General features: G+C 57.5%; 1 protein-coding gene across 1 annotated transcript in view; it reads right to left on the bottom strand.

Moving 5' to 3' along the window:
• CROCC2 (ciliary rootlet coiled-coil, rootletin family member 2) overlaps positions 1-18750 on the bottom strand; it is a 102388-nt gene that overhangs the window by 46794 nt on the left and 36844 nt on the right. The window contains exons 4-15 of the mRNA XM_077151745.1: positions 15746-15852; positions 14100-14265; positions 10285-10388; positions 9484-9678; positions 9208-9304; positions 9029-9118; positions 8521-8712; positions 8237-8397; positions 5873-6055; positions 5165-5309; positions 4610-4756; positions 4023-4253 (exon numbers count right to left, since the gene is read on the bottom strand). Coding sequence (XP_077007860.1) covers positions 4023-4253; positions 4610-4756; positions 5165-5309; positions 5873-6055; positions 8237-8397; positions 8521-8712; positions 9029-9118; positions 9208-9304; positions 9484-9678; positions 10285-10388; positions 14100-14265; positions 15746-15852 — 1818 coding nt within the window. The remainder of the gene's footprint in view (positions 1-4022; positions 4254-4609; positions 4757-5164; positions 5310-5872; positions 6056-8236; positions 8398-8520; positions 8713-9028; positions 9119-9207; positions 9305-9483; positions 9679-10284; positions 10389-14099; positions 14266-15745; positions 15853-18750) is intronic.

Genomic DNA, 18750 nt, shown 5'->3' with positions numbered 1-18750 from the left:
ACTCCAGAGAATGCGTGGATGGCCATGACCTTGATTTTGGACTTCCAGCCTCAAAAAACTGAGAGACAATAAATTCCTGGTGTTTAAATGAAATAATCCATGGTATTTAGCTACAGCAGCCCTGGCAAATTAAGACAGGGGGTATTTTAGTTTCCTGGTTGTTAAAACAAGTACCTATGATGGGTTTGCTTAACAACGGGAATTTATTGGCTCACAGTTTGGAGGCTAGGAGAAGTCTGGAATTGAGGCGTCAGCAAGGCGATGCTTTTTTCTCAAAGACAGTGGCATTCTGGGGCTGGCTGCCAGCCAGCCTTTGGATCTTTGCCACATGGCAATGCACATGGTGGCTTCTCCTGGCTTCTCCAACTGCCTAGAAAGAACTCTAGGGATCTGGATTAAGGCCCAACCTGATTCAGTGGGGCCACAGCTTAACTCAAGTGTCATCCTCCAGAGCTCCTATTTACAAGGGGTCCTCACCAGAATACATATCAATCGACCACAGAAGCACGGCTTTTTATAATTCACAAGCAATATGGGTCCAAGGGACTAAGAGGATGAACAGAAAGTGGCAGCCAAGAGTCTGGAAAGTGAGGTGGAACTTTTGGCTGTCTTATGGAATTGAGAAAACAAAATTGGGAGTTTCCGGGCTCACCCTAGAGGGGGTCAACGGCAAATACTCCAGACTTCTGGTTAGGAACACAGCAGGGCTGCTGTGGACCCTGGAGTAAACCAGAGTCCCTCCCGTGAGACTGAAATCCAGCTCCTTCCCAGGCCGGATAAAGGTGACCCACCTCTGCTGTGCTTTCCAAAAACCAAAAACAAATTTCCATTGGAAGAAGTTTATGCCATTCACAGCTTTGAATTATCCCTACAAAATTTCAAACACAAAGTTTGTTACTCAGCTGGAAACTACTGAGCCTAGAGAGACAAGAGCCAATGACTGAAAAACAAATAGATGGAAGATAAGAGAAATGTGCCTATTAGGAGTCCCAGATGTTGGAGTTATCGGATACAGACCTGAAAGAGATCATAACGCATGTGTGTTCAGAAACACTCACATGCTCCAAGAAGATGGAGCAGGTCACAAAATAAGAAGAAAATGATACAATCGTACAGTAGATACAAAAAAAACATTTAAAAGAAGTTGATATCCACTCATGATACTAAAATAAACACCTCTCCGCTTGCTAGCAACAAAAAGGGACTTCCTCATCCAATAAAGAACATCCTTCGGAATGCTACAGATAAGGTCCTGCTCAGTGGTGCGATATTGAATACTGCCCTGGGAGGGTCTGTGGATGGATGGACATTCTCAGCCCTTCCACTCAGTCTGCTCTGCAGGACTTGTCAGTGCAATTAGGGGAAGAAACAAAATGTATGGGATCAGAAAGAAATACACAAAGCTCTGGTCATTCACAGATGTTATGATTATGCCACTGTAAATCCTTAGGACTTATAAATGAATTTGCCAAGGCCACGTGACTTACAGTCAATATATGAAATTGCATTCTGTATACTGGTAATGAACAGTAGGAAACTGAAATTAAAATAGCAATACAATTTATCATATCCAACCCAGGAATTAATCTGATCAAAGATCTAAAGACTGCTACACAGGAAGTCACAAAATGTGGCCAATAGAGAGATACATTCATAGGTTGGAAGATAACATGATTAAGACGTCCATTCCCCTAAAATTGATCTATCAATTTAACACCGTCCCTATCAAAGTCCCAGCAGGCTTTCTTTTTATATATAGAAATTGACAAGTTGGCTCTAAAATGCATAAGGATATACCAAGAATTCAGAACAACCAAAGCTATCTTGAAAAAGAAGAATAAAGTTGGATGACCTACACTACCTAATTTCAAGCCTTACTCGAAAGGTCTGGTCATCAGATAGTGTGGTTTCAGTGAAAGGACAAACAAGTAGGTGAATGGCACAGCATGGTGAGGCCCCACATATGTGCTCAATTTGTTTTGACCAGTCACCAAGGTATTTCAAAGGAGAAAGGAGAGTCTTTTCAACAATGGGGTTGGAAGAACTGGGTATTAGCATGGAAAATAATGTGCTTCAATTCCTGCTCCACACCATTCACTGTGGCTCTCACACTTAAAGGTGTTTCAGAATCACAGAGGGCTTGTTAAAACCTGTGTTTCTGGTACTCACCCACGCAGTTTCTGATTCAACAGGCCTGGGGTGGAGCCTGATAATTTGCTTTTTTAGCAAGGTCCCAGGGGAAGCTCCTGCTGTTGGCCTTAGGACAACAGGAGCTCACTGCAGTACACAAAAATTAATTTGAAATGGATCATAGATCCAAATGTAAAAGCCAGATGAAAACATCGGAGATCTTCTCGACCTTGGCCAGGCAAAGATTCCTCAGACAGGACACAGATAATACTAATCAAAAAGAAAAAATTAGTGAATTGGGCTTTACCAAAATTAAAATTTCTATGTCAAAAATATCATCCTGAAAATGTACAGGCAAGCCATAAACTTGGAGAAAATACTGGGGGCGTTGCATCTGACAAAATGCTTGTATCCAGGACCCAAAAAGGATTCTTGTATGTTGATAACTCAGATACAAAAACCCAATTAAAAAATGGGTAAAAGACTTGGACACGTGGCAAAAGAAGATATACAAATATCCAATAAGCACATGAAAATGTGCTCAATGTCATTAGCTATCAGGAAAATGTAAATTCAAATCACAACCATCTATAACTTCACACGCATTTAAATAGCTAAAAATTTAAAACCTGACAATACCAAATGTTGCCAAAGAGCTGCAACAGCAAATGTCACTGCACTGCTAGTCTGGGGTAAAAGATACACCCTCTTTGGAAGACTGTCAGTTTCTTATCAAGTTCAACAGGCACCTACCCAATGACTCCACAATTTCACTCCTCTTTATTTACTTGAGAGAAATGCAAATCCATGCCCACAACACATACTCATCCGCAAATGTTCAAAGCAGGCTTGTTTGTTACAGCCGCAAACCAGAAAGGACCCAAGTGGGTGGGTAAGCAAATATGGCTTGTTCACACAATGGGATTTTACTCTGCAATAAAAAAGAACAAACCATGGGTATACGCAACAACATGGACCCATCTCAAAGACGTTGCACTGAGAGGGCAAAGCTGCACACGAGAGCAGATGTTGTGGAACCCTGGATAGAAGAAGCTGGAAACCAGACAATGCCTGATACGGTGCTGGGACCACGGCAGGGGTTCAGGGGCTGAACATAAGGTGGGGATGTCATGGGGTGAGGGACAGTCTCCACGAGTGAGCTTGGGGGCTGCTACGTGGGGGAACACAAGTGTCAGAACTCACACATCTGTGCCCTGACTTACTGAATGTAACTTACACATCAGTAAAGAAAAAAGACAAGAAAAGGAACAGGACTGAGTCTGAGAAACTGAAAGAAGTGAGGGGGCTGGGGAATTCGCATACCCCTGGGCCCAGAAGCAGCAGGGTGCTGTCTCCACACAGCATGACAGAGACGGGGATGGAGAGGGCAGGATGGCTCCATTCTATTTCCTCAACAAAGATTCAAGTCATTAAAGTGCAGGAGTGAAGAAGCCAGAGAAGCGCAGCCATCTGCTGTGGGCGGGGCAGGGAGTGGGACCTGCCAGGGAGGCAGCAGAGCCCGCCAGGGCTGAGGCGGGATCCAGACCTGTCCTGAACTTAGGCCCAGCCCACCCAGCTCCTCCCCACCGCGGGAGGCCAGGTCAGTCAGCACTGCAACTGGAATGCCGGCGCTGGGACCCTGAGCCGGTGGGGGGCTCTGAAGGCCCCGCCGTGTCATGACATCATCAAGTGTGACCTGTCCACACCTGGAGAGGGGGGTTGTGGCCTATCCAGGCCCTGGGACACCTTACTGGCCCTCATCTAGCTTTGGGCCCTGGGGACAACCTCACCTCGCCCACCTGTCCCCAGAGCCGTGGGGACACTTCACCCCTGGGGACACCTCACCTGGCCCTTCTCTGGCTCTTGGCTCTGAGGCCCTGGCGATGTCTTACCTGGCCCACTTGTTCCTGGAGCTGGGTCCGCTCATGCCGGAGCTGGGCCACCTGCCCCTCCAGCTGTCCCTGCTGTTCCTCCAGTCGCCCACAGGCCTGCTGCAGGCTCTGCCTCTCGGCCTGCTCACGCTCCAGCTGCTGCTCCATCCTTGCCAGCTGCTCCCGGGCACCTGCCTGCTCCTGTTCCAATGCCTTCTGCTGCTCTCGCAGGTCGTCTCGCTCCTGTTCCAGCTGCTCAGGGAGGCCAGGAGGCTGGTGTCAGGCAGGGAGTGGTCTGCGTCCAGGCCCATGGCCGTGCGCCCTCCGCTCCCATGGGCTGATTACCCCTGGGCCTGGCGGTAGGCATTGCCTTCAGTCCTTGGGCCTGGCCAGAGCCAGACAGGCTCCCTTGGGCCTCAGCAGGCCCCCTCCTCCAAAACCTGGCCTCAAACAGGAATGGAAAAGTCAGGGATGACCTAAAGAAGGGGGGGGGGCCTGGGCCAAGAGACCCAGTGTGGGGACAGCACCTCACACCTGCCCCGGGGGAACTGAAGCTCAGGGCAAGCCTAGCCCAGCCCTGCCTACCCATGGGGCTATGACAGCCTCACCTGGAGAGCCAGGTAGTTCAGGGTGCCTTTGTCCTGAGCCAGCCCTTCCATCAAGGCAGCCATCTGGGCCAAGGAGTCCCTTTGCTCCACCCCCTCCGACTTCAGCCGGCTCACAAGCAGCTCCAGGTCAGTGTTGCTGGACTTGGCCTGGGGTGGGTTGGGGGGAGGGTAGAGTCACCCCGAGGGGATGGCAGTGAGGGGTTTCAGATTCGTGAGCAGAGCTTCCCCCAGGCAGAGGTGTGGGCGCCAGTGAGGGAGTGAGCTCCCCATTGTGGAGACGTGCAAGCTGGAACTCTGGATGGAATACAGTGGAAGTCCCTGAAACAGATGGCACCCTGGGTATGAAGATGCCAGCCAGGAGAGAGTGATGGTGGGGTCGGCCAGTAAGAAGCAGGGTGGCTGTTAGGTTAAAAGGAGTGAGTGGTCGAGGAAGTGGAGGCTGGAATGCCCATAGGAGACAGGTGACTTCGGAGAGCTCTGGTGAAGGACAGCTGGCCAGCAGGGTGAGGAGAGAGGTGAGCCAAAGTGGGCCAGGCCCTGGGGGTAGGGGCATACCCGGGCCAGGGCCCTGCGCAGGGTTTCACTCTCGCCCTCCAGCACGTCCTGCTGCAGCTGTGCGGAGCTCAGCGCCTCCCTGGCTGACACCAGCTCCTTCTTGAGCACTGAGACCTCGTCCTCCAGCTGTTCCAGGCGCTCCTGACTGTGGCCCCCAAACCAAAGGATGGTGGTGTGAGGTAGCCACAGGGTGAGGCAGGGCCGCCCCACGAGACCCAGTGGGTAGGGAGACTGCTGGCTCCTCTCACCAACCCCAGGGAGCCACAAATGGAGCCTGGATGCACCCTCGAGGGTGGGAGTTGGTGCCTTCAGCTAAGATCCTCCTCCTGGGTGGGGCTGGGAGGATCTCGTCCACACAAACAGGGTGTGCACCTGGGTGTGTGTGTGCATGCAGTGTGCATGCACTGCAGGAATGTGTGTGCATATGTGTGTGGATATGGGTGTGCAAATGCACAACTGAGCTGGATACCCACCCTCCTCCTCCACTGGTCCATGGGGCAGGGCAGTGGGGAGGGAGCCGTGTGGCTGGGTGTCTGGCCTGGGATCCCGGCCCTGGCCTAGCAGCATGTGGACAGATGAGCTGGGCAAGGCGCGTCCCCGTCTGGGGGGAGAGGATGCCAAGGCGCCAGTCCACGCAGCCTGCAGTGGCTCCTGCCCGAGACCCTCTGCATGCTCCGTGCCCAGGCTCAGGCCCGCACCCAGGCCCACCTGCTCTCCAGCTCCCGCCGACTCCACGCGCCCCGGTGGGTCAGCTCCTCCTTCTGTTCTGCCCAGTCCTGGAGGCTCCGCCGCAGCTCTGCATTCGCAGCCTCGAGCCGCTGCTTCTCTATGGCCACCACTTCTGCCCTCTCTCTCAGCTCCTCCAGTGCCGTCTCCAGGGCCTCCTTCTCCCTGGGGGCAGCAGGAGGCCGAGTTGGGGGCAGCCTCGGGACACACATCAGGGTGCGGGAGGGTGGCACAAGGACCCACGCTGGACACGTCTGAGCCTTGGGCTGGTGGAGGGTAGGTTGGGCCCCTTGGGGCAGAGGGTGATGCAGGAGGAGCGAGGGAGACCCAAACTGTGGGCTCCCCTCCTCTGGCCTTGGTCCCTGGCCTGTCCTTCTGGTCTGGCCTCTGGGGCTGTTCCCACCCCAGCCGCGCAGCGGGGACCCCAGAGCACAGGAAGGCCTTGCTCCCTGCTGCAGCCCACTGCCCAGCCCATGCACCCCACTGAGTGCCTTTCGGAGCTCTGCAGGGGGGGGGACCTGCTCACCCTGACAGCGGCCCCCCGCTCATCATGGTGTGACCCGCATTGTCAGACCCACCCCCAGGCCCTTCTCTGTTTCTCACCTGCAGCCAGAAATCTGCATCTGCATCTCCACCAGTTCACTGCCCTTTCTGGACTTGGCCCCACAGCATCTGAGTCCCGGGACCTGCTTCCTAAATATTTCCCTGAGCTGATTCCTCGTCCACTCACTGCTGCCGCAGAGCCCGTTCAGGCCCAGACCCCCTCCCCGAGAAACTGCGGTGGCCACTAGTTGTTTCTTCTGTACTCGGGCCCCCGTGGCAGCCAGACCAGCCTCCCTCGCTCAGCTCCTCATGGCTCCCCCTGCCTCAGCCCCATCGTGGGCCTCCTGCCTGCCCCTCCGGCTAACAGTGTCATTCCCATCCTTGCCCTGCACCCCCCACAGCCCCCCAAGCCCTTCCTTCTGGTACCCAGCTTGAGGGAGGGCCTGTCCTGATCCCTGCAGCCTAGCCTTCCTGCCCTCTGGAAACACTTCCTGGACACCTCTGCTCTGCCTGGATCTCCAGGCCAGAGACTGCCTGTGGCTCTCTTTGCCCCTCTCACCCAGCACCTCTTGGGGGCAGTAGAGTCTCAGCACCGAGCCCTGACGGCCCTTGGAGGCTGATTGGGGAGGTGTGACCTGCCCCTCACCAATGGGATGGTACAGTGAAGTCCGGGGAAGGTAGCAGTCAGCCTCACCTCTGCTCTGGGTCCCCCTCCTGCAGGAAGCCTTCCTGGCCCGCCCCAGCCCACACATAGATTGTATCTTGCCCCATGCCCCTTTCCAGAGCAATTTGCAGGTCTAGAAGCCCCATTGAGCCTGTCATCAGAACTCCTCTAAACCTAGGGGGATCACACTGCACCCCTCACCCCCACCAGGCCAGGGCAGGGGAGACCAGCAGGGAAGTTTCCGGAGAAAGTGCATCACGGCAGATGGGCAGGATGCCCCACCAGCAGGGAGGAGAGAGAAGGTGGGGAATGGACCCCATGGGCGAGATTCCTAGGCAGGGGGTGGGGAAGGGATTATCAGCAGAGGATGGGAGAGCACAGCCTGCTCCAGGGGCCAGTAGGGTGGGGGAGTGGGGGGAGCACATGGATGAGGGCTGGACCCCCACAGAGCTCTGGAGGAGGCAGAGGGAGTCTGGGACTGATTCCCACCAAAGTGTCAGGTATAGCTTGCGAGGGCCTGGCTGAGGGGGTACTAGGTTGAGCTATGTCCCCCCAAAAATCATGTCCTTAATTTTAATCTGTCCTTGTGGGTGTGAGCCCACTGTAAATAGGACCTCCTGATGAGGCCCTTTTTGGGTAGGGAGTGGCCCTAATCCTTCTACTGGAAGGCTGGAGAGGAGGCCACAGGGAGAAGCCACAGGGAGAAGCCGGAGTCCACAGAACCGGAGCGGAGAGGAGAGGGCGCCACCCTGTGCATTGCCAAATGAGGGAAAAGCCCAGGACTGAGGATGCTCGGCAGCCATCTCCGGATGCCACGGTCTTCTGGGAGAAAGCATGGCTTGCTGATATATCTCAATACTTACTTTCTCCTAGCCTCAAAACCATGAGCCAATAAACTCCTGTTGTTTGAGCCAGCCCATTTATGAATTTGTTTTACCAACTGGGAAATGAAGACGCGGGCAAGGAGGCACCACTAGGGCAGATGAGGGAGTAGGTGCCGAGACCAGAGTTTCTGTCTAGGATGAGTGACTCTTGCCTGTTTCTGCTGGAAGGACTTGTGGAGGGAGAACTGCCAGGCTGGGCCCGCCCTGCCCAGCCCTGTCTGGCCCTGCCCAGCCCTGCCCGGCCCTCACTGTCACCTCCCCCAGAGCTGTTGTGCTTCCAGGTTCTGGGCCTCCAGGTGGCCTAGGAGGTCCTGGCACTCCCTCCTCGAGGCCCGCAGCTCTTGCTGGCTCTCAGACAGCTGCTCCCGGAGCCTGGCCACCACTTCCTGGGAGGACTCCAGTCGCAAGCACAGCTCCTAGGGGATGTGGGCATGAGGCAGCCAGGGTTCCCAACATGCCCTCCCCAGGGCCATGAAGCCCCCCGGTGGAGACCCGGCCCACCAGCCTCTTGGGCGACCAGGGCAGCCGTGGCCACCCACCTGCTCTCGCCGCTGCTGCCTCTCCATGGCCATCTGTACAGCCTGCAGTGCAGAGTCTGGGGCGGCCGGGGAGCGGGTCTGCGGCTTGGGAGATGCAGCATGAAGGGGGGTCCTTGGTCGGCCCTGAGCCTCCTCGCCTTCAGTGCTGCTGTTCCACGCCAGCTCCGGCCACGTTGAGCACCCCTGGGCCGCCTTTGGGGTGCAGAGAGGAGGCGGTGGGGGTGAGAGGGAAAGGGACTGTGATTAAATGGCCCTTCCAGCTATCTCCGGGGTCAGCTACAGCTGTGGGACCCCATGGGCAATCTCCCCCTTCACCGATGGGGAAACTGAGCTGATGGACTCCAGGCCATAAAGCCGGAGAGTGGAGAAGTCTGGTCTAGAAGCCCTGCTGTTGGTGGGCAGACTTGGGTTGCTGGCTGGGTCTCTCAGATGGCTCCAGCACCCTGTGCCCCCTGCCTTTCACCCCCCATGCAGAATGGGGTGGATCCATGGGAGAAGGGCCTGGTACCTTGGTGATGCTGTCCAGTGCGAGCTGCAGAGATCCCACCTTGTCTTTCAGGCTGTCCACTGCCAGCTGACCCCCACTGCACTGGGCTTCCTGCGGCCAGGGGAGATGCCCTTGTGAAGCAGGCAGCACCGGCATGGCAGGAGCCATGAGTGGTGGCTGCAGACCCCTGGCCCACGCACCAGTCTCTGAACGTCCACCTTGAGGGTGGCAATGGCTCTCTCCTTCTCTGAGTTTTGTGCCGTGAGCCTCTCCACCAGCAGTGTTTGCTCCGTGAGCCTGGAATGAAACCAGGGGTGGGAAGGGTTGCACGGTCAATGCAAAGAAGGGGGCCCGGGGCTTGTGGGCGGGGCGGGGGGAGCGGAGAGCATAAAACCATATGTTGGCATCTGCGCTGCAGCCTCAGGACCCGGTGCCGTTCCCGGGCCTGGAGGTGGGCCCCCGGCCCCTGCACCCACCTGGCCTGGAGAGCCACCCTCTCGGCCTGCCAGTGGCCCTGCAGCTGCAGCACCTCCTGCACCTTGTCCCACATCTGCTTCTCTGACTGAGGGCCCTGCCCAGCCAACAGCCTCAGGTTGGCGTCCAGGTTCAAGCAGGCCACCCGCAGGCGCCGGGCTGTCCTGGCCGCATCCGCACGCATGTCCGCAAGACTCCTGGTGAGACAAAGGGTCTGGAAACCCCCAGCTAAACCCCAGGACCTGTGAGCCAGGTGGCCCGGGGGGCTCCCAGCCAAGCTACAGAGACACACAGACTCACTGTGCCTGCCCCTGCTTCCCGCCCTGCAGCAGAACCCCTTCCCCTCCTCAGGGCAAGCCCCCACCACGAGGCATTTATGGTTCCACTAGAGGCGGAGTCCCTCGCTGGCCCCAAGAACAGCAATGGCGAGAGGGGCTTTAGGGAAGAGGGACCAGGCTGCACAGAGTTGGCAGCCCTGAGCATGATGCCCACCCTCTGAGCCTGGTTTCCTCGTGTGCAAACAGGAGTGCCGAGAGCAGGCTCTTGGGCATATCCCAGGGCACGAGAGTGAGGTGCCTGCAAGGACCTCATGGCCCATCTGCTCTGTTCATGGGCTACCGCCACTCTGGCTGCAGCAGGAGGACTTAGCCCCCAGCTAGCCTGCTCACCTGTCGCCTACCCCTTGCAGCCCTTGCCTGCCCTCCCCAGCCCACTTGCCTCCCACCATTTCACTGTCCACCCTCTGAGCCCTTCCACACCCAGTGGGTCAGCCCTGGTGCCCCCAGTGGGCAGCTGGCTCTCACCGCTCTGTGGCTGCCCGCAGCTCGGTCAGGTGCGCCCGGAGGGACCTGGCCTGTCTCCACAGGGAGTAGATGCTCTGGGACTCCCTGGGGCCCATCGGCCGGCTCTAGAAAGCAAGAGGCTCATGTCCTCTTCAGGCCAGAGGCCTGGGTACTGGGATGGCAGTGGAGCCCTGTAACCCCATTCACCCCCAATCTGTCCTCTTCCAGGCACAGTGCTGGGCAGGTCCACAGGAGCTGGAAGTGGACCCCGCAGTCCCTACCAGGTCCTGCAGCCCTGCACCCATGGCTTACCTTCCAGAAAAATGGAAATGAACCCTGGGCTCCCCAATAGAGTCCCCAGCATGTGACCACACCCAGGGCACCCCGTGGGAAGCCCCTGGGGCCTGTCTGATGCTGGAGGTCAGGTTGGGTGCAATGCACGGTCCCATGAAGGGCAACTACGGTGCTCCAGCCAGGACCAGGAATCGCTCAGCAATTAAGTCTCTCTGACTTGGGCTGGTCCACTGCTGGGGCATGGTCCACCCCTGGAGCCCTCAGTTCCCACCCTTGCAGCCTATGAGAGGGAGGACAGTGCCTAGGAGGGCTGGGTAAGAGGTTCAGGTGTGGGACTGCACACCTAGAAGGTGCTGATGAGAGTGTTAGGAGTTCCACCACTCGGAGTCATAGTTTAGCTGGGAGTGTGGGGGTGGGGCCAGTGGGAAGGCTACCAACTGAGTCAAGGCGGAAAGATCTGGGGTCTAGGGTGAGTGGAGGTCACTGCAGGGCTGTAGGGGAGGGGTGGGGGCAGGAACCAGCACCAGCAGTGTGTGCTCAAGAGCTGTCCCTCCTTGCCTGACTCGTTCTGCATCTCCAAAGACCTTCCCAGCCCCTGCACCCCACTGTCTCCTGCAAGCTCACCTCCAGGGACCCCAGGAGTTTACCAATATCCCAGGGATTCCTGTGCTCCCCCTGCCTCTTCCTTGCTTGCCCCTTGCGAGCTCCACCCCTCAGCGAGCCCCCTCCCCGATGCTTTTCTGTGCTGCTTTTCACTTGTTCTTCAAGGCCCATGCAATCACTAAGACTTTCCTGAGTCCCTCCTCTTATCCTACATCTGAGGTGACCCCTACCCCCTCATTGAACCCAGTGACGCTTTGCTGAATATCTTTTGCAGGACACACACTTCCTGCCTGGCACGAGAGCTAGCTGCATGCTTGTTTTAGCTGTACCCTCCCCACCCCTGACTGACCATCAAGGAACAGGGATGAGCTACTCCACCTGACAACATGGGGACCAGATGCTTAACTGGACGTGTCCAGTGAATATAGCTAAATATGTTAGATTCCTACATAACACTTCTGGAATGCAAGGTTGGGCTGGCCAAAATAGTGAGGAACCAGTGAACCAAGAGAGGATGCAGGCAATTTCTCAACAAAATGAGCAATTTGAGTATCAGTGTCCTTGACTGTGAGGGGCTCAGGGGACAGAGAGCAGAACCCAGCACCACCCGAAAGTGGAGAGTGTAGTAGAACCCACCCATAAAGGTATATTTCAAAATCTGCAGTCTCATTGTAAGGTTGAGCTAGATTAACCCCTTAGGTGGGTGCATGTGCATGCACAAATCCATACCCATACACTCTGTGGGAGACTAAGGAAAACTGTCCAGAATTCTGGAGTTCAGTAGAGGGGCTAAAAATCTTCCCTGTGGATTTGGAACCACAGTTAGCTTTAATGCAGTTTGCAGCTTGAATTCATATAACCTGGTGGTCTCAGAAACAGCCCAGCTGAAATTCAAAGTATGGTCCCAAGGACTGGCAGAGGCCCCCAGAAATTGGCAGAGACAAATGCAAATAATTTATGCAAGGTACTACATTCACCCTAGCTTTCAAAGAATCTTCACAAAGTTCCAAGAAAGAGTAAGCAGCTCTCAGTTAAAAACAAAAATTTCCAGACACAGGGAAACAAAACACCATGACCAAGAGACAGTGGAGACAATGGAATCAGTCCCTGGAAAACTTCAGATATTAGAATACCAAACATACAAGACGAAGTCACTATTTTAACATGCTTGAAAAAAATGAGTAAAGAGAAAGATATGTGAGAAAGCGTCAAACAGAAGACTGAATGATGAGAAACAATGTTTGAAATTTAAATCCAGTGGGCAGGTTTAACAGAGATTAGACATCAGAAAAGAAAATTGGCAAACAGGAAGGTAGATTTGAAGAAATTATCTAGAATTACAGTCCAGAGTGATAAAAAGAAAGGAACTGTGATAGATTATGAGGCTTGGGAGGTGGTAGAGGAAAGGCTAACATATATTAACTGGATTTCAACAGAGGGGAGAGATAACGAGCACAGGCAATCTTCAAAGAGAAAATGGCTACTTTCCAAAATTAAAAGAAGACTCAAGAAGCCTGATGAAGCCTAAGCAGGATAAAAAAAAAAAAAAAGAAATCTTACAAAGATACATCACAGTAAAACTGCAGAACACCAAAGTCAAAGCATATATCTTAAAAGTAGCCAGAGTGAGAAGGCAAGTTACCTTCACAAGGAGTCAGTCAGAGTCAAGGAAGGCCGGAAGCTGACTTCTTGACTGTGACAATGGAAACCAGAAGACACAGAGAGAGAACCTTGAAAGTGCTGAGAGAAAACAACCATGAACTCATGAAACAAAGACCCATGATGATGAATGCCAAATTGCACTCAGGGAACTGTCTCCTCCCGGGGTATTTGCCATGGTCACTGCATGGTCACTAAATGGTCAGCCCAGCCATAAGGAAGTGGACCCATTATGGCAGGGGGAGTGAATGCTCGGGGATGTCCCCTACCACACGCCCGGACTCATACCGCCATGCCACCCTGTGATGAACAGCTCACCCAGCACACTCCATGGGGGGCAGCACACTGCCTCTGTGACCCCCCAGTTGGCCTGCCTGAAGCCCTCCTTTGCCCAAGCAGGGCATGGGTCCACCAGAGCTGCTGAAAGCCGAACCCCTCCTGCATAGCAGCCTTGTCCAGGGCCATCCTGGCCCCCAGTAGCTGCCTAACCTAGAGTGGTAAGTACAGGGATGGCTGTTAGGAGGTGGGCCTTTTGGGGGGGGGTATGTTTAGTGGAGGCTAGCCTAAGGCCCAGGCACTTGGAGGTGCCTTGGTTCCTGCCTTCACTTGGAAGCAGCCCATTTCCAAGGCAGCTTCTGGGAAAAAATCCCACCTAGAGTGCACGCGGTGACACTGGGCTGTGTCATCCAGACATCCCTTGATGAAGGGCTCGTGGTCCCTGCCATGACCAGGAATGTAGTCAGGGACCCCTCTGGCTCTCAGCCCCTTTGGCCCTGCTTCAGCCATAGAGGGCCATCTTGCCCCTGCCACAGTCTTCTGGGGTACCCCAACACAATGTCAGATTGGAATCTGAGGCAACCCCTTCCCCCCATCAGGCTCATCCACAAATGGCTCAGGGTGTCAGCTGCTGTGTGGGCGAGGTTGCATCCTTTGAGGGGTCCCTCTTCTGCAGTCTGAGAGGGAGTTGGGACTGCAAAGTTTGCAAGTGGTCCTCACCACAGCCAGGATTTGGTGTCTGCGAACTCATGCTGCTCTAGGGCTGGCCGCTGGGTCCTGTCCGCCTGCCCATCCCACCTGAGTGTACCTCCTTCTGAGGCTTGTCGTGGCCACGCCCACTGGGGGACATGACATGGTGGGAGGTGAGCAGCCTTGCCCCCAGGGGGCATCTCTGAAGAAGCTGGCACACCCTTCTCTGAGTCTTGCTGCCCACCCACCCTGCCTAGTAGAGGAATCTGAGCCGGCCTCCCCCAATAGGTGGGTGAAAGTGGGGGGCTGCGCACCTCTCTCTTGGCCCGCCGTCGTGCCTCCCCAAGTTCCAGCTCTGCCTGCATGCGGAGCACGCTGCCAGTGGTCCTGGCCAGCTCCTCTGCCAGCCTGTCGTTGGCTGTCTTCATGTGCCCCAGCTGCTCCCTCAGCAGGGCATTCACCTGGGAGAGGCCGGTGCTCCTGGGCAGGCAGAAACCACAGAGATGGGTGCTGGCCAGGGGACTCTCCCGCTGGCATAGATGGAGACCTGACTGTCCTAGGCCTGCCGACCCCAGCTCAGGTGTGCTCCGAGCAGCACTGACCACTGGCAGTAGCCCCTCCAAGATCCCCCAAACCAAGGAACAGGATTGGGACTGCTGTCCCAATGCCACTCCCAGGAGCCCTCCTTTACTGAGACACCTGTTTCTGTCCTCCTCTCCCTTCTCAACTCCCCTTCTGGCTCTGTTCCCATCAGCTGTGACAGACCCTCACTCCTGAGTGCACAGTGAACCCAGAAACAAGCAAGGAGAGCAGGGCGTGGGGCCCCCCAGCTAGAGGGTGGCAGAGGTTTAGGAGGGACTGTCTGTGCAGTGGTTCAGGGCGGGTGAGGAGAGAACTTCAGGCAACTCCTGTGAAGGAAAGCCCCCCACCCCCACCCCGTGATCGCAGGGACCCTTCTCCACCAAGGATAGGCCTACATGTGGCCTCTGGGTTGCAGGGCCACAGACAGGTCTTTCTCTGCTCCTGGTGATGTTGGCCTCCATTCAAGATACCCCCCACACCCCAAATACTGGTTTCCAAGTGCTCCTTGGCAATTTCTCCTCTTTTCCAGGTTCTCTGGGGATGAGCCAGGTATGGAACTTTTGTCTCCCTTGGCCTGGGAGATGGAGTGGGGTCCTGGACTCAGCTCCTCCTGTGACCCTGCTAGCATGGGGAGATACCTTTCCCATCCGGGGACCATGCCAGGGGCTTAGGGGATGGAGGGAGCTGGGGCTACCACTGGGGAGCTGGGTGCCCTTGAAGGGTTGCTGGGGTACCCCTGCCTGCACTGTCTCAGCTGGCAGCAGGTACTGGGCATGGCATACTTAGGACAAGGGCAAGGAAGACCCTCTATGGGGATCTGCACTCCAAAGGTAGCATCTGTGTCCCAGCGAGTCACTCCCAGGCCATGAACCTCCACTTATGGGGTATGCCGCCAGAAAGACTAGGGTCAGGGGGTCTGGTGAAAACACTGAGCCAGGGCTGCTTGGAGAGTCCTCTAGTGGTTGGTCTGTCTGTCTGCCCCTGCTTTATTCCAGGACCCGACCCCTGCCTTAACCCCAGCTCTGCGCCAGGTCTCCTTATCTGTGACATAGGGGAAGGGGCAAAAATAAAATCCCACCCCAGGGCTACCGGGCAGCTCTCAGAGAGAGTGGGCATGCTGGGGCAAGGAGGGTGGGGGGCCTGGACCCCTGAGGCCCCTGCTGGTGCAGAGGGCCTTGGCCTCAAGAGACGAGGAATGGGGTCCCACGAGAGTAGGGGCGGGGCACGGCGCTCCAGCCCTGCCTGAGGCCAATGGGCTGCCCCCCAGCCCCCTCTGTCAGGCCCACCTGGCTCTGTGCCCCTGCCCCAGTTTCACACGGACACAGGGACAAACAGCGGGCTCTGGCTCCACTCACTTTCTGCCCCTGCCCGGTCTCACCTCTGCTCGGCGGCTTCCAGGCGGCCCAGGGCCTCCTCCAGGTCCACGCTGTGCTCCAGCTCTGACCTCCGCAGCCACGCCTCCGTGCTCCCCACCCGAGCCTGCAGCTGCAGAGGTGCCTGAGTCCCCTGGCTAGCCCCTTGGTGCAAGGCCCACCAGGGTGGGTGGGCTGGGGCTGGCTCTGGGTCTGTGAGGCCCAGGCTCTGCCTCCTCACACTAGATCAGATGATGGGTCCCCACCCCCACCCGGGCCCCCACCCCCACCCAGGCCCCCACCCCCACCCGGGCCCCCACCCCCACCCGGGCCCCAACCCCCACCCGGGCCCCCATCCCCACCAGACCCCCCACTCTACACCCAGGTCCCCACCCCCACCAGACCCCCCACTCTACACCCAGGCCCCCACCCCCATCAGACCCCCCACCCTACACCCAGGCCCCCACCCCCACCAAACCTCCACCCCCACCAGACCCCCCACCCCCACCCAGGCCCCCACCCCCACCAGATCCCCCTACCCTACACCCAGGCCCCCACCCCCACCAGACCTCCACCCCCACCAGACCCCCCACCCCCACCCAGGCCTCCACCCCCACCAGACCCCCCACTCTACACCCAGGCCTCCACTCCCACCCAGGCCCCCACCCTACACCCAGGCCCCCACCCCCACCAGACCCCCCACCCCCACCCAGGCCCCCACCCCCACCAGATCCCCCCACCCTACACCCAGGCCCCCACCCCCACCAGACCTCCACCCCCACCCAGGCCCCCACCCCCACCAGATCCCCCTACCCTACACCCAGGCCCCCACCCCCACCAGACCTCCACCCCCACCAGATCCCCCACCCCCACCCAGGCCTCCACCCCCACCAGACCCACTCTACACCCAGGCCTCCACTCCCACCCAGTCCCCCACCCTACACCCAGGCCCCCACCCCCACCAGACCCCCCACCCCCACCCAGGCCCCCACCCCCACCAGATCCCCCCACCCTACACCCAGGCCTCACCTACAACCAACCCTCCACCCCACCCCACCCCCACACCCACCCAGGCCCCCATTCCCAACCAAACCTCCACCCCCCACTGCAGGGGGTTGGTCCTGCCCATTTGGGGGCTGTCCCAGTGGCCCCTCTGGATGTCTGGCTGGGGTCATCAAGGCTGAGTCTGTGGGATGGAGGGTGGGCAGGCAGGGGCTCTGGACTGATCTGGGGTATGTGTCCAATTCCCTCAGGCCTTGTGGACAGTGTGGGTGTGGTGGGTAGCCCACAGTTAGGGGCTTTCGAGCTGCAGGGACCCTGGGGACAGCTGATGCAACCCAAGCTCTGTTACCTATGAGTAAACTGAGGCCTGCTGCCTGACTGCGGGGTTGCCCAGCTGGGCAGGGGCTTGTGGGGCCGGTGTGGCTGCGTGTGGGTGGGCCAGCTTAGTTTGAGAGGCCTGGACTGGCCTTCAGAGTTGCAGCCCTCCCCCACCCCACGTCCTAAGGACCATGATGGAATTGCAGAGAGACTTCCTGTGGTCTGTTGAGATTTCTATTACTGCCATGGGCCCTGCGGGGAGGAGGCCAGAGGAGCCCACGTGGCCACGTGGCAGGACCAGGTGCCTCCAAGCAGCTGCCCGCTGAAGGTGGGCCGCTGATCATTAAACACAGACGAGCCCGAGGGCTGCATGGTCTGGCCGGGTGGCTAGGGCATGTCCTCCCCAAATGGGCCCATTTGGGGGCTGTCCCGGTGGCCCCTTTGGGTGCCTGGCTGGGGTCATCAAGGCTGAGAGGCCCCGGTGGGCCCTGGGCAGTGAGCTCCTGCTTAGCCCTTATGGAGCGGGAAACCCCACCGTGGCTGCCCTCCATCCCTGAACCAATCTGTGTGCCCAGGAGGCAGCAGGGCCTGGGTGGGGACAGGAAGGCTGTGCCCTGCCATGGCCCTCCAGCAGCTGGGCTGCTGTCCCTCCTCCAGCTGCAGCTGCCCTGGCTCCCCCCACTTCCCTGGGCAGAGTCTCCTAGAAGGAGAGGGTGGTAGACCAAGGCGGAACGGGTAGGTGGGCTGAGCGGGCACCCACCCCTGAGGCCTGCCCACCTCTGACTGTGGTGCAGGTAGCCTCAGGGTCTCTGGAGTACTTTTCTCCTTAATACACTCTCTGTTGCATCCAAGGCTTCCCTATATCCCTGGGGCCGAAAACAAACCCTCCAGGACAGTCCCTGGGGGCCTCTTCTCAGACCTCCAGGACCCTTTGGCTGTTTGACCTTCCAGCACAGTATCTGGGCAGCACGGACAATCCGGTGGGAGTCAGATAACTACAGAAGTCCTCACGGCACCCAGGGAGTGGGTGGAGCTCATCTAGTTCAACTGCCTGGCCCAGGAGGTAGTCTGGGAATCTGGAGCCTGGGGCCTGGGACTTGGTGGGCTGAAGGCCTGGGGAAGTGGCGGCCTGGGACCTGGGCTACTTACCCTCTTGGCGGGACTAAGGAGCACTCCCTGGAGGAACAGAGGAACTCAGCTCCAAGCTTCCAACAACCCCATGAGGAGAAGCAGGTCTTCCTCTGGTTGTCCCCACACCATGGGCTTTGGCACCCCAAGGCCAGCCTAGTCCAGCCACTCAACCTAGAAAGCTAGCTAACAGGGCACTGGACACGGTGAAGGGCACATGGGGCCAAAGTTCCAGCCCAGTTGCTTGCTGGCTGTCTGCACTGTGGGGATTTTGAGGGCCCACGGCGGGGTACCAGGCCCCATCCTTAAGAGGCTCCTTCAGGGGTGCCTAGATCAGAGCCCTGGGGCTGGCTGCATGGCCCACCCACCCAAAAGGGGTCAGGAGCAAAGCGAGGTAGGGAGAAAGTGGGTGCAGGGAGGGTTCCAGCAATGGGCCTTCCGCGGTCAGCACCACCCTGTCTGCCCTGCTCTGAGGCCCATGAAGGAGGGGGATTGAGTCAAAGCCTCTTGAGCTGAATGGGCCAATCACCTCACAGGCCGCTGGACAGGCGAGGGCACATGGCCTAGGCCATGGCCCTGCTGC

This window comes from Tamandua tetradactyla, chromosome 3, assembly GCF_023851605.1.
Source record: "Tamandua tetradactyla isolate mTamTet1 chromosome 3, mTamTet1.pri, whole genome shotgun sequence".
Classification (NCBI taxonomy): Eukaryota; Metazoa; Chordata; class Mammalia; order Pilosa; family Myrmecophagidae; genus Tamandua; species Tamandua tetradactyla.
Note: the sequence above shows the minus strand (reverse complement) of the source record. Positions and strands in the feature narration are given on the sequence as shown.